The 11388-nt window shown below is 37.2% G+C and overlaps 1 protein-coding gene across 2 annotated transcripts in view; it reads left to right on the top strand.

Annotated features, from left to right (window-relative positions):
- Nucleotides 1–8509, top strand: part of LOC107084164 (actin filament-associated protein 1-like 1) — a 35664-nt gene extending 27155 nt beyond the window's left edge. For both annotated transcript variants that reach the window (XM_015373871.1, XM_015373872.1), the window contains exons 11-19: nt 608–763; nt 1168–1382; nt 2831–2976; nt 3061–3142; nt 5200–5308; nt 5473–5640; nt 5723–5889; nt 6466–6591; nt 7683–8509. In XM_015373871.1, coding sequence (XP_015229357.1) covers nt 608–763; nt 1168–1382; nt 2831–2976; nt 3061–3142; nt 5200–5308; nt 5473–5640; nt 5723–5889; nt 6466–6591; nt 7683–7709 — 1196 coding nt within the window. In that variant the 3' untranslated portion in view covers nt 7710–8509. The remainder of the gene's footprint in view (nt 1–607; nt 764–1167; nt 1383–2830; nt 2977–3060; nt 3143–5199; nt 5309–5472; nt 5641–5722; nt 5890–6465; nt 6592–7682) is intronic.
- The last annotated feature ends 2879 nt before the right edge of the window (nt 8510–11388 follow it).

The raw sequence follows: 11388 nt of genomic DNA, 5'->3' as shown, positions 1-11388 counted from the left end.
ACATTTATACTTTAAGTAAATTTACAAGCCTGTACTTTGTTACTTTATAGATAGAAGCAAAGATACAAAAAGCAGCTGTAAAAGGCGGCCCCGTCCAGGAAACACACAGCCAGGCAGACGAGCTCCGATGTCAGAGGATGAAGAGAGCACATCCAGCCAGTCACGGTCAGAGAAACAGGACTACACTGGAAAACAGGCCGATCTCCAACATCTATAAACAAGGGTGTTGATGGAAGCAGCACAGGAGATATTTCTCCCCAGGATGGAGTCACAGCCAAACAGGAACAGACAAGGCAAAGCTACTATGAGAAAAAGCAAAGAGAGCATAATGTTAGGGATTTAACTAACAGATTCTGCAGAGTCGGAGAATAGAGAGAGCAGAGTGATGAAATGGGGGATCCCTATGTCCTCCAGAAGTCTAAGCCTATAGCAGCATAATTATAGCGATAGCTCAGGATATTAAAAGCTGCATCAAACTTGATTATTATTATTAAGGTTTATTTATGATATCTGTGTATTTTGGTAAACAAAGACCTGAATTATATTAATGTAACCTAATCATAGTAAGTGGCAATAATGTTTCATTGAGGTGTATGTATTTCTTCAGACAGGGGGAAGCGGGGCGCGTTCTCAGAGCTGACTGGGTCGATGAGCCGAGCGGCAGGAAAGAAAATCAATCGGATCATCACATTCTCCAAAAAGAAACCTCCGTTACCAGGGGACCCTCCCTCGTCCTCTGGCCTCCATGACAACCCCCGCTGTGGTGAGGCCCTAAACTCAGCAAGAAGCTGTTTCTGATTGGATGAACCAATCCTCATTTTGCAATGATCTGAAATGATGCTTTTAAATTTTTGAAAAGACATGTAAATAACTGAATTATAAAAATTTTTTTAAAGAACCATGGTAATATATGATTCCAGATATGTAGCTGTTATGCATTAAAACTTCAAGTCCTCCAGTTATTAAATTTATTTCGATTTCAACATCTCCTGAGAATAATTGACGAATATGTTGCTTAGAGCCAAACAAGGCTTTTGACTTTCCTGGGAAGAAGTAGGCAGGTTCTTAGTTAATGCAGTGAGCATTTAATGTGTCGTCGCAGAATAATAACTTCAGGGAGCTTATCTGACACAAAGACGGATTGCTTTTACCCAACCCTTTCCACAGGTTATCTCAGCGTGTGTCTAAGTGGCTCTTGGAAGGAGCGCTGGTGCATTCTCCGAGGTGGAAACCTATACTTGCAAAAGGACCCTGGGGACCAGCGGCCTCCAGTCATTGTGGTGCCCCTCAAGGGGGCAGAGGTGGTTCCAGGGGGTTTAGGACCCAAACATCCCTTCTCATTTCATATCATGCAAGGTGGCAATGAGCTGGCAGCTTTGGAGGTAACTTTCCTTCATGTTGGATTCTGTTATCCTTGTTGTTTCATATAAGATAATTTTTTTAATTAAAAGGTTTTAAGCCTAGTCTTAAAAGAGGACCAGCGAAAGCCCCTTTGAGGTGAAAGATCTTCTTTTCAAAGAGATCCTCAAATAAATAAAAATACATTTGTGTTGTCTGCATTCAAATCTATTTTTAATAGAATTAATTATGTTAATAATGAATGTCATTAAATCATTGAGAGCAGGGGAAACAGATGATTAAACAAAGCTATGGCTTTCTGTTAGTTTAGCAATCTGGAGAGCAATTGTCCCTGAATGTAGTTGACCTCTAGTCTTGTATATCTATGCTGTTATTTTAAGAACTGCAGCTGCTGAAATTACAAACATAGCGGTCATATAAGACATTTTAAAATTTTCCACAACAGACATGGTATGACCTTTACCAAAGAAACAATGTTAATAAGTTCTTTAAAACATTGTTTTTTCCTGACTCACTCAGACAGCTATGAATTTAGAGACTTTATTGTTTTTTTGTCAAAATAATTGAATTTGTGAATCACAAGTGAAAATTTTACTTCATAATTATTGGGTAGTAAATCACAGATTTATGAAGTTGAGTTGGGAAAAAATGCTGATACTCTTATCTAGATATTGTTTTTAATAATAGCATTCAGTTTGTTGAAATTATAGAAATTTAAAATGAGATTATCCCTCGCTGATCCCTCGCACCCCAGCCACAAACTATTTCAGTCAATTCCCTCTGGCAGCAGGCTGAAGTCCATCAGGACAGTTTCTTCCCATCTGCTACCAGCCTTATCAACAAGGCCCAGAAACCCCCCTGACACTGCCTGTCTCCCTCTCCCGTTTAGGACCTAGAAGCTACACTAACGTAGCATCTCCAGACCTCCTGCGTTACATTAATGCACAGCCTACTATGTATATAGTATATATTACATATTGTATAGAGTATATTGTATTTATATTGGATATAGCTATAGATCCAGTATTATCTGTGTATATATATATATATACGTATATATATCATTCCTTGTAAGTGCAAACCTACTTGGCAGTAAACTGGATTCTGATTTCTATTTAAGATTCAGAAAAAGGGGTTTACGGTGTCCATTTCTAAAGTAGTGCCATATTTGCCATATTTATGAACTTCTAAAAACAGCTTAACATATTAATATAAATAGGATTCCTGTTAAGTTTGGTAAAAAAAAAAAACTAAAGCAGCACAGAGACATCTAAAACAACTTCATCTGGCAAAGGAATTTACATGTAGGTGGACGGATGTGTTTTTCATGCTTTTCTTCATATCCTTTTAGATCCAGATGGGGAATAAAGGCAGGATGTGTAATATTCAGCCAGAACCAGCTTTTTTTTTTTTTTTAAATCTAGCCTTATTTCGATATTAATATTTCTGTTTCTACTTGTGTGTTCATAAGGCAAGCTCCTCTGAGGATCTTGGTCGCTGGTTGGGCCTTTTGTTTGCCGAGACTGGCAGCACCACCCTCCCTGAAGAGCTCCACTACGACTACATCGACGTGGACACACTGACCGACATACGGCACGCTGCCAGACACTCCTTCTTGTGAGTCACTTCTGACTGAGTACGAATGCATTTACTGCAGAGTTAACCTCAGTTTAACTATTCTTCTGTTCTGTCCTCTGGTAGGTGGGCTACTACCACTGCTACCTCCTCCAGCAGTGCATCAGTAGATTCCAGAACTTATGATGAAGTCTACGAAAGCATTGCAGTGAGAAACCTTTAATCTCTACCTGTTTGATTTGAATTATTAAGTTAATTTATAACAAACTAAATCAATTTGGGGGCAGGAGTTTGCCCAAGACCTGGCTCAAGCTTTGAATGTCATTCACCCAAATTGCCCACTGAGGGTGTTCAGTGGGCCCGGTGTTCCAGTGTACGGTAGCCTCGCTTTCTGTCAGTGAGTCCCAGGGAAGCTTTGGCTACAATGTATTTTGCCACCATCATTGGATGAACGACTGAATGCAGTGTGAAGCACTTTGGTCAAGTCTCTTGACTTGAAAAAGCGCTATATAAGTACAGGCCTTTTACCATTTAATCTGACCACAATGAAAAAAGTAATTTTGTCCTTTGTATTAACTAAATAAAGTGCTTAATGTGTCTGACAAAATGAAGTAGGCTTCAAGACTTTCAAGAAATGACAAACAAAGACCCTAAACCCCACATTGCTCTTCGGGCGCCGCACAATGGCAGCCCACTGCTCCTCAATGGGATGGGTTAAATGCAGAGATTTCATTTCGTCGATCTGTACTTGTGACAGTGTAATGAAAAAAAAAAAAAAAATACATAAATATAGAGGAGAAAAACACTGACTTTTATATCAGGAGAAAATAGTTTTAAAACATCAGAAGACAGTTTTAAAACATTAGAAGAAGATGGCTACAGCAGTTCAACGTTTTCCAAGTGGCTATACTTACGCTAATTAATACTGATATTAATATTTAATTATAATAAACTAAACGTCATGTTTAATTTCATTGAAATGTGACTTTTTTTGTTAAATCTTGTATGACTGCACTTTACTTAGAAGCTAATACATGAGGAATTGAAAGAGAGCTTGTTTCATTTTCATGGTTTTTGTTTAATTCTATATCATTACATTTCTGTGATTCAGCTATTTGATTATTGGGCATGTTCATTTTGTAATGCCTTGTCCTAATTGTTTATTAGTAACTAAGAAGTAATCAGTAACTCATTACTTTACATAGTAAATTTTGTAAAGAACAAAGGTAACTTTTAAAATGAAATATATTACATTCTGGAAGCAAATTGCCAAACACTGGGTACAAGGTCATCTCCGAGTCTTTGGGATTTCATAAAACCACCTTGAGAGCAATTAATCTCAGTAAACTCACCCATTAGTGGCTGGACAACAGAAATATTCTAGAACATTGATGACTCAGCAAGGAGGTGAACAAGAACCCAGAACAGCATCTAAAGCACTGCCTTATTGTCTCACTTATGGACAGTGATTATGATATAATAAGGAGGCAAGACAACAATAACATCTATTTTAGACTTCTTCAGCTACAAACACTGCTGACTAAAAGGTACATCCTACATTTGCCAAAAAAATATAATGATGGTCCCTGAGATATGAAAAAAAATATTCTGCAGAATGCCAAGACTAAAAGGACCTTTGTGCATCATTTTTTGAAAAATATGTTTGTATAAAAAGTCAAAGATGGTGGCCGTCTTTGCTAATAAATAAACTAGGCGCTTCCTGTGATGCAGAGAACATTTAATTCTATTACGTACAAGAAAACTCTGGAGGAAATTGTCTGGCAATTAGTGATGCTGAAAGGCCCTCAGAAATGCTCATGTGCATAAAAGATTGGGCCTAGTTTCCCAAATTCACAAACACTTTATGCTGTTTGTTTGCGTCAATGGAGTCCATGGCTGGCATAAACTATTATTAGGTTTAGGGCCAATTACTTTTTATGTTGAGTCAGTTTGGTTTGAAAAGCCCTTTCATCTATCAACAGCTGAAATCATCATTTAAAAGCAGCATTTCTTTTATTTACTCAGGCTTTGTTTGCCTGAGGTTAAATTCTGTTTAATGGTCTGATGCATTTTATTGTGACAAAAATCAAAAAAGAGGAAAAACAAGTTTTGTCTATAAATTTTGATTGCATCCGTTTTTAAGAGACCTGGTCTATTTTTTTTTTTAACTGTCTCAACTCGAAGTCCTCCGCTTTGCTCTGTGAGCTCGAAACTATCACGAATCACTGTGGAAATCAGTAAAGTGTTTTATTTTTCTAACCGCAGGACGAGGACGTTGAGAGCACAGCAGGTCAGGTGAGGCGTCATGCCTCTTTCTCCAGCAGGGACTCCGAAAAAACCGAACAACAGGCTACCATCAAGAGGCACGCCTCCAGTGAGTCACCTTTTATTTCATAATTCATGGGTCTCACTGCATAAAAAATTCAGTGTAGAGAATGTTCCCACAGCTGGCTTTACCCTCCAGATCATGAGGTGATTTACATGATGGACTGATTTTCATCGGCAGCATTTTGCTGGCTATTCATTTTCTTCCTTTAGATGTGAATCAGTATGGGCGCTATGGGAAGATGCGTGCAGAGGAAGACGCCAGGAGGTACCTTAGACAGAAAGAGGAGCTGGAGAAGGAAAAGGAGGAGCTGAGAAACGCACTGATCTCCCTCCGTAGGGAAAGGAAGGGGGTGAAGGAGCAAATGAAGAGTGACACAGGTCAGACAAGCATCAGGCTGCATTCCTCAGAAACCTGATTTCTATTTCATCACTAAATATCATTGTGTGTTTGTATCTATAGGTGAAGCTATGGAAAAGCGGTTAGCGGAGATAGAGACAATGTGCAAACAGAAGGAGGAGGAGAGGGTGGAGCTGGAGCTCCGACTGACAGAAGTCAAAGAAAATCTGAAGAAATCTCTGGCTAGAGGAGCTCTGGGACCACCGGTGGAGACGAAAATTAGCGTCAAGGTTGGCATCCACAAATTCTTTACATAACTATTTTGGAAATAAAACATCAAATTGACACTAAATAAAAGTTCAAATAGTTATAAATAAAAACTACAAAGTAAAAGTTAAACCGAGTAAATATATTCGGTAAAGAATATCACATTTAAACCTACTAGCTCTTGATTTTTAAAGAAATGTTATTTTAAAAAGGTGAGATATTAAAATTCTCAGTGGTTCAAAAATCATCTGTTTAATCGATGAGTAAGACACCCCTGAATTTAAGACTCAGAACTCAGCAAAAATAAATATACAGGCATGTTGAGACCAAAACCAGTACATCAACCTTTGGAGAAAATTAAGTGATGCAATAAGATTGGAACAGTTAAAATAACATAATCTGCATTGCATTTGCTGTGCATATCTAAACCAGTACAATTCCTAAGACTGAAAATAATTAACGCATGACATTAAAACCTGTTTGTGTGTGTGCTCACTGAGTTTTCTGGTTGTGAAAGGATGACCTTTATCTTATCGGTAAAGATTTTTTTTTTTTCACATTTACAGCATGTTTCCATGTGCATTTCTCTCTGTTTGCAGACTTCTGGAAATAAAGTTGAAAAAGTTTACAATGACAACATTCCCGTTAACTCGGCATCTGAGCTTCGTAAACGCCCCCCATCTCTTTGCGCTTCCTCCAGGGGGAACGTCATGCAGAAAGCAAAGGTAAATCGGCTCCTCAGACCTTCAACAGTGGCGCTAACTTTAAATAAAAAAGGATAAAGAACCAATAATACAGACATAATAACAGACACCAGTTTTACCAAATCTTACATTTTTTTATTGAATAACTGCCTCTGATTCGCACAACATGTATATTCTTAATGATCTGTTACTGATCCGTCTTTTGGTTGGAAACCATTTTGTTTTGCTACAGCCCAAAGCAGCGGTTCTTTTATATTGAAGAAAGCTTTCTAAGCTTGATATTTATCTGAAAGTGTGTGTGTTTTTTAAATAATGTAATATTTGAGGCAACAAAGAAATTTTAATTAGTTGGACTGAGGGCAAGAATGGTTAGGCATAGTGGCAACAGCTGCTCTCTGGTCTGATTACACACATTTTTTGCAGATCATCTTATGTACTGCCTTAAGGAGCTTGGTTTTTGATGGTGAATCCTTTATTTGTTATTATAGTTACTAAAGGATAAATGGACGGAAAAAGTTCCTTTACACCCTGAACCCATCCTTACTGTACTTACACTGCAAAAGCTATCCAGAAATAAATAAAAATGTCTTAGATTAAGTGTATTTACCCTTTATTTTAGTAGGTAAATTAGATGATTTGCCAATGGAATTACTTTTTTTGCTCTTAAAATAAGAGTTAGTTAATATGCACTTGAAATAAGACAATAAAATATATTTTTTTCTTATTTTAAATGTAAATTGTCTTATTCCATCTGCAAAATGTCTCACTTGCCTCCTCAATTCAAGAAAAAAGTACTTGTTTTAAGAAAAAAATATCAGATTTCCATTTTTTGCAGTGTACACCATCCAAACCACACTTATAGTATAGTTCAATGCCCCCTGTAGTTGCGGACCTAGAGTTTAATGACCTCTGTTCACTGCCTATGCTGGGGGAGGATGGAATACAGCCTTCCTCCTGAAATCTTCACCCAAACAAAACAAGTCTAAAGGTTTTAAAGGTTAAAGGTTTATATATCAAAACTAAAGGAGTCTGACTGACTGATCAGTCGTAATGATTTATTTAATCTAAATCCAATCCAGTTTATTTCTGACGTGCCTTATCACTCTTTTCAGGAGTGGGAGTCGAAGAAGGGGACCTAGACTTTACAGAACCATGGAGAGCAAAGAGAAACCTTTTGTTTTGCTTGGAGAATGTGTAAAAGAAGCAATGAGAAGACCACATATTGGTGAAGACAAAGAGAAGAACAGAATAAAGAGGATAGAGTTTTTTTTTGCGTGTTTTCCTTTAACATAAAGGAAATGCACAAATATGGTGATGCTAACCAGACTACTGTAAATGTGACAGACTTGACCAATTAAAACCAGCGCAGTATTGATGTATGCTCTAACCAGGAGTTACACAGTAATTCGTGTTCATGCATGTTTACAGGGTTTTTTTTTTTTTTTTCACAAAGTTGCAAAATCAAGCATGTTGGACAGATGTTGGACAGACCTGCACAGTAAAGGGAGAGAAGGATGATTCTTACTGTAGGTTAGACAAACAGGGAAAGACTTCCTTCTGATATTCAATACATTTTATTTAATCAAATCATGTAAATGAAAATTGAAAGTGAAACCAAAAAAAAAATAAAAAATCTAAATTATCATTGTCTGTGGAAGAAATATATTAGTGTGACACTGTACCTGAAATAAATAAACCAATGTTTATTGCTGTAATGTGAAATGATTACCTTAAACATTGTATGTTTTTATAAATATATATAAATATAGATTCAACTTTTGCACTTTATGCTGTATTTGTAATTCGCTTACTGTTTCAGTTATAGCATACATTACCCCTTGTAGCCAAACTGTTTGAGAAGAAAAAAAATGCCTTGTCTGCTCATTATGGTCATTGCACAGATGTGAACAAACCATGCATATTGGAATAAACGATTGTTTTTAAGAGACTTTTCCTTTTTTATTGTCATTTTTTTTTCTGTTTAACTTCCTAAGCCTTCTGAATGGTCATATAGTCTAAATGAGGAATCTAGAGTTAAGTTAAAGCATGCACCTAAAAGCACCATCTGGTGGTGAAACCAAAATAAAACAGGTACAGGACCCTAATTTCAAAATATTGTATTTAATAGATGCTATCTTAATGCTTTTGTTCCCTTTTAAAAGCAGCCTTTGCTTTTCCCTCTCTTTTGTCTTCATCAGAAGTTCTCCTCGGTTTCGTTTAAAAGGACATTATGTGTAGTGAGAATGCCTTGTTGGCTGCAGAAAGGCTGCTTCTCAGACAAAATGTTTGATCGAATAAGTTGGCTTACTTAATGTCCAATAAACCTATAGTCAGAAGTTTGCATTCAATTATAAATGTAACTAATTTCAGATTTATTTTGAGCTTTTAGTTATGAGTGTAGCCATTTGATGGTTGTATGATAATACAAAGAAATGGTTTTATGACAAAAACATTTTTATTTTGTAGTTTTGAATGAATGACTGTCATGCCTTCATTGCCACTCTACCTCGTAATTTGATTCAGATTGTACTGCGGCCGCTTCTATTTCAGAAGCTCAACGTTAGCCAGGTTTAACCAGTCTAAAACCAGTGTTCCTGTGTAATTATCCTGATTTTATTCCTCCTTCCCTGTAGGATACAATATCACAGAAATGCTGTTGTCTAACAGTAGGGAAGATTGTGCATGGCAGTTGCAGAGCAAATGAAAGCATAATGATACACAATAGAATAATCTGTACAGCAAAGGAAGACACGTCTCAGAAAAGATCGAATAATCAGATCAAACGAAAAACATTCATATTTCACCAATTCGGTGTAATGCAGCAGCAAGAGTCTTGGCATAATGATGCCACTGCCTTGCTTTAGTTTTGGGCTTGAAAGCCTCATCCTGACTTCTGTTATTGTGGAGATATTTTAATCTTTTCCTCATCTGAACATAAGATGTTTTTCACTCAGTGTTCAGGTGTTGATTGGTTTATCGTTCTTGATCAGCAGTGCTTTAGTCCACTAATGTTTGACATTAGAATAATGGTTCTTTTGGTTTGTTAAAGCCATTTTCCTAAGAACTGTGAAAGGATTGTTTGGGTAAGATGTTTAGAAATTGGGACAATGATCCCAAACTAACATTAAAATAAATTTTGAAATGCTTCCTTATAGGCCACTCCAATCATTGACCTTAACATGATATAAAATTCATGGGTTATGATTAAAAGCTGCATTAATGGCAACATACTAACACAAATGGGTCAATTTAGATGATTTTTTGTTGTCTTAAAAAGAGAATGGTCAAAAATCCAGTCAGATGGATGCCAGGACTTCAGTGATTGCTTCAGAAAGTCCTTATTTGTGAAAATGTTTGAGTATACCGAAGTCTTTATGCATTCATCAATATCCATGTTGCTCTTGTGTTCCTGTCTCCTGTTTTGAAAATCTTTAGCAGCTGTAGCTTCTATCGTGAGTCCAACCTGAAAAAGGAATGTTTGAACAATGTAAACCCTAATGACATTTATATCACCCAGATGTGGATAAAACATAGACAAAAACAGGCTGTTTGCTTCTTTACAAAGTTTATTTAGTGCATTTCTAGTTTGTCCACAGCAGGAACCAAAATATGAAGTTAATCTGTGCTCCCATTGGTTTACCAAAGTTCTGGTTCAACACCATTGGTCCACACATGTTCTGGTGCAATACTATTGGTCCAGTAGTGTTCTATCACCCTCACATTGGTTCACTAGTGTTCTGGTTTCACACTATTTTCTCACTAGTGTTTTTCTTGTGGTTGTTAACATGAAAGACCTGGGAGGGAAGAAGGAAAAAAAAAAAAAAGGCCAGGGGGGGACCTTCAGCATGCTGCTACTAAGCAGAGGTCAACGAGCTTCCATGCAACAACAAACAAACAAACAAACAAACGGCAAAGGACGACAGCTACCAACGGAAAGATAAACAACAGTGTCGCCTGTAAGAAGTGAGCATGGAAGCATATACAGTAAACCTTACATGTGACCTGCTGAAGCCCTCGGGAGGTTCGTCTGATATATAACAGATCTTAAAAAGGTAGAAGACACATGCGTGTGCGCTCTCACACGCCTACTGCAAACACAGCTCTCACACGCTCACGCATACACACGGGCGCACATGCATGCAAACGTAATGATCCTCATACTTTTACAAGGAATTGCGTCCGTCGTTTTTGAAAATATGACTTAACCCCATGAGCTGTGTGTAAACATAGCATACAGCAGAGTACAGGCGCATTTCAATGAATTGATTCCTTTAGTTCAACTCATAACAAGAAATGAATGTAGATGCACATAGGGGGAAATGCATGACTTGTATTTAGGGGGAAAAAACCCAAACATGTCGAATTCACACAATTAAAATATGATCTAAGGGTGTTTTTTTTTGTATCCATACAGCTTGTACAGCTCTTTTCTACCACAGTTTTTCCTTCCTCCCTATTTTCCAATATGCTAGATTACAACAGCCAGCTCATCATTGATTAAACATGTTCTGGTTTTCCCTTGTTTTTCTGGCCTAGAGGCCAATGAAGACTGCTGACTTAACAGCTAACCAGTAGACATTCTCTGATAACCTCCAAAAGTAGTGAAAGCCATAAAATTACTGCTTAGGAACCTGGCTGTGCACAAAATTTGTAATTATTTTTGGGTCCAGTCTGGGTGGGGGGAGGTTGTGGTTTTTGAATGTGTATAAAGTTGATAAAACGTCTTTTGTAACCATGAAGACAATCTATTGTTTCTACCTCTGACTTTTCAATAAAAAGATTTTGAAAAAAAAAAAAAGAGCCTGGCTGTGTAAAAAG

This window comes from Cyprinodon variegatus, unplaced genomic scaffold, assembly GCF_000732505.1.
Source record: "Cyprinodon variegatus isolate N-32 unplaced genomic scaffold, C_variegatus-1.0 Scaffold94, whole genome shotgun sequence".
NCBI lineage: Eukaryota > Metazoa > Chordata > Actinopteri > Cyprinodontiformes > Cyprinodontidae > Cyprinodon > Cyprinodon variegatus.
The sequence above is the reverse complement of the archived record's forward strand: the minus strand, read 5'-3'. Positions and strand labels throughout refer to the sequence as shown.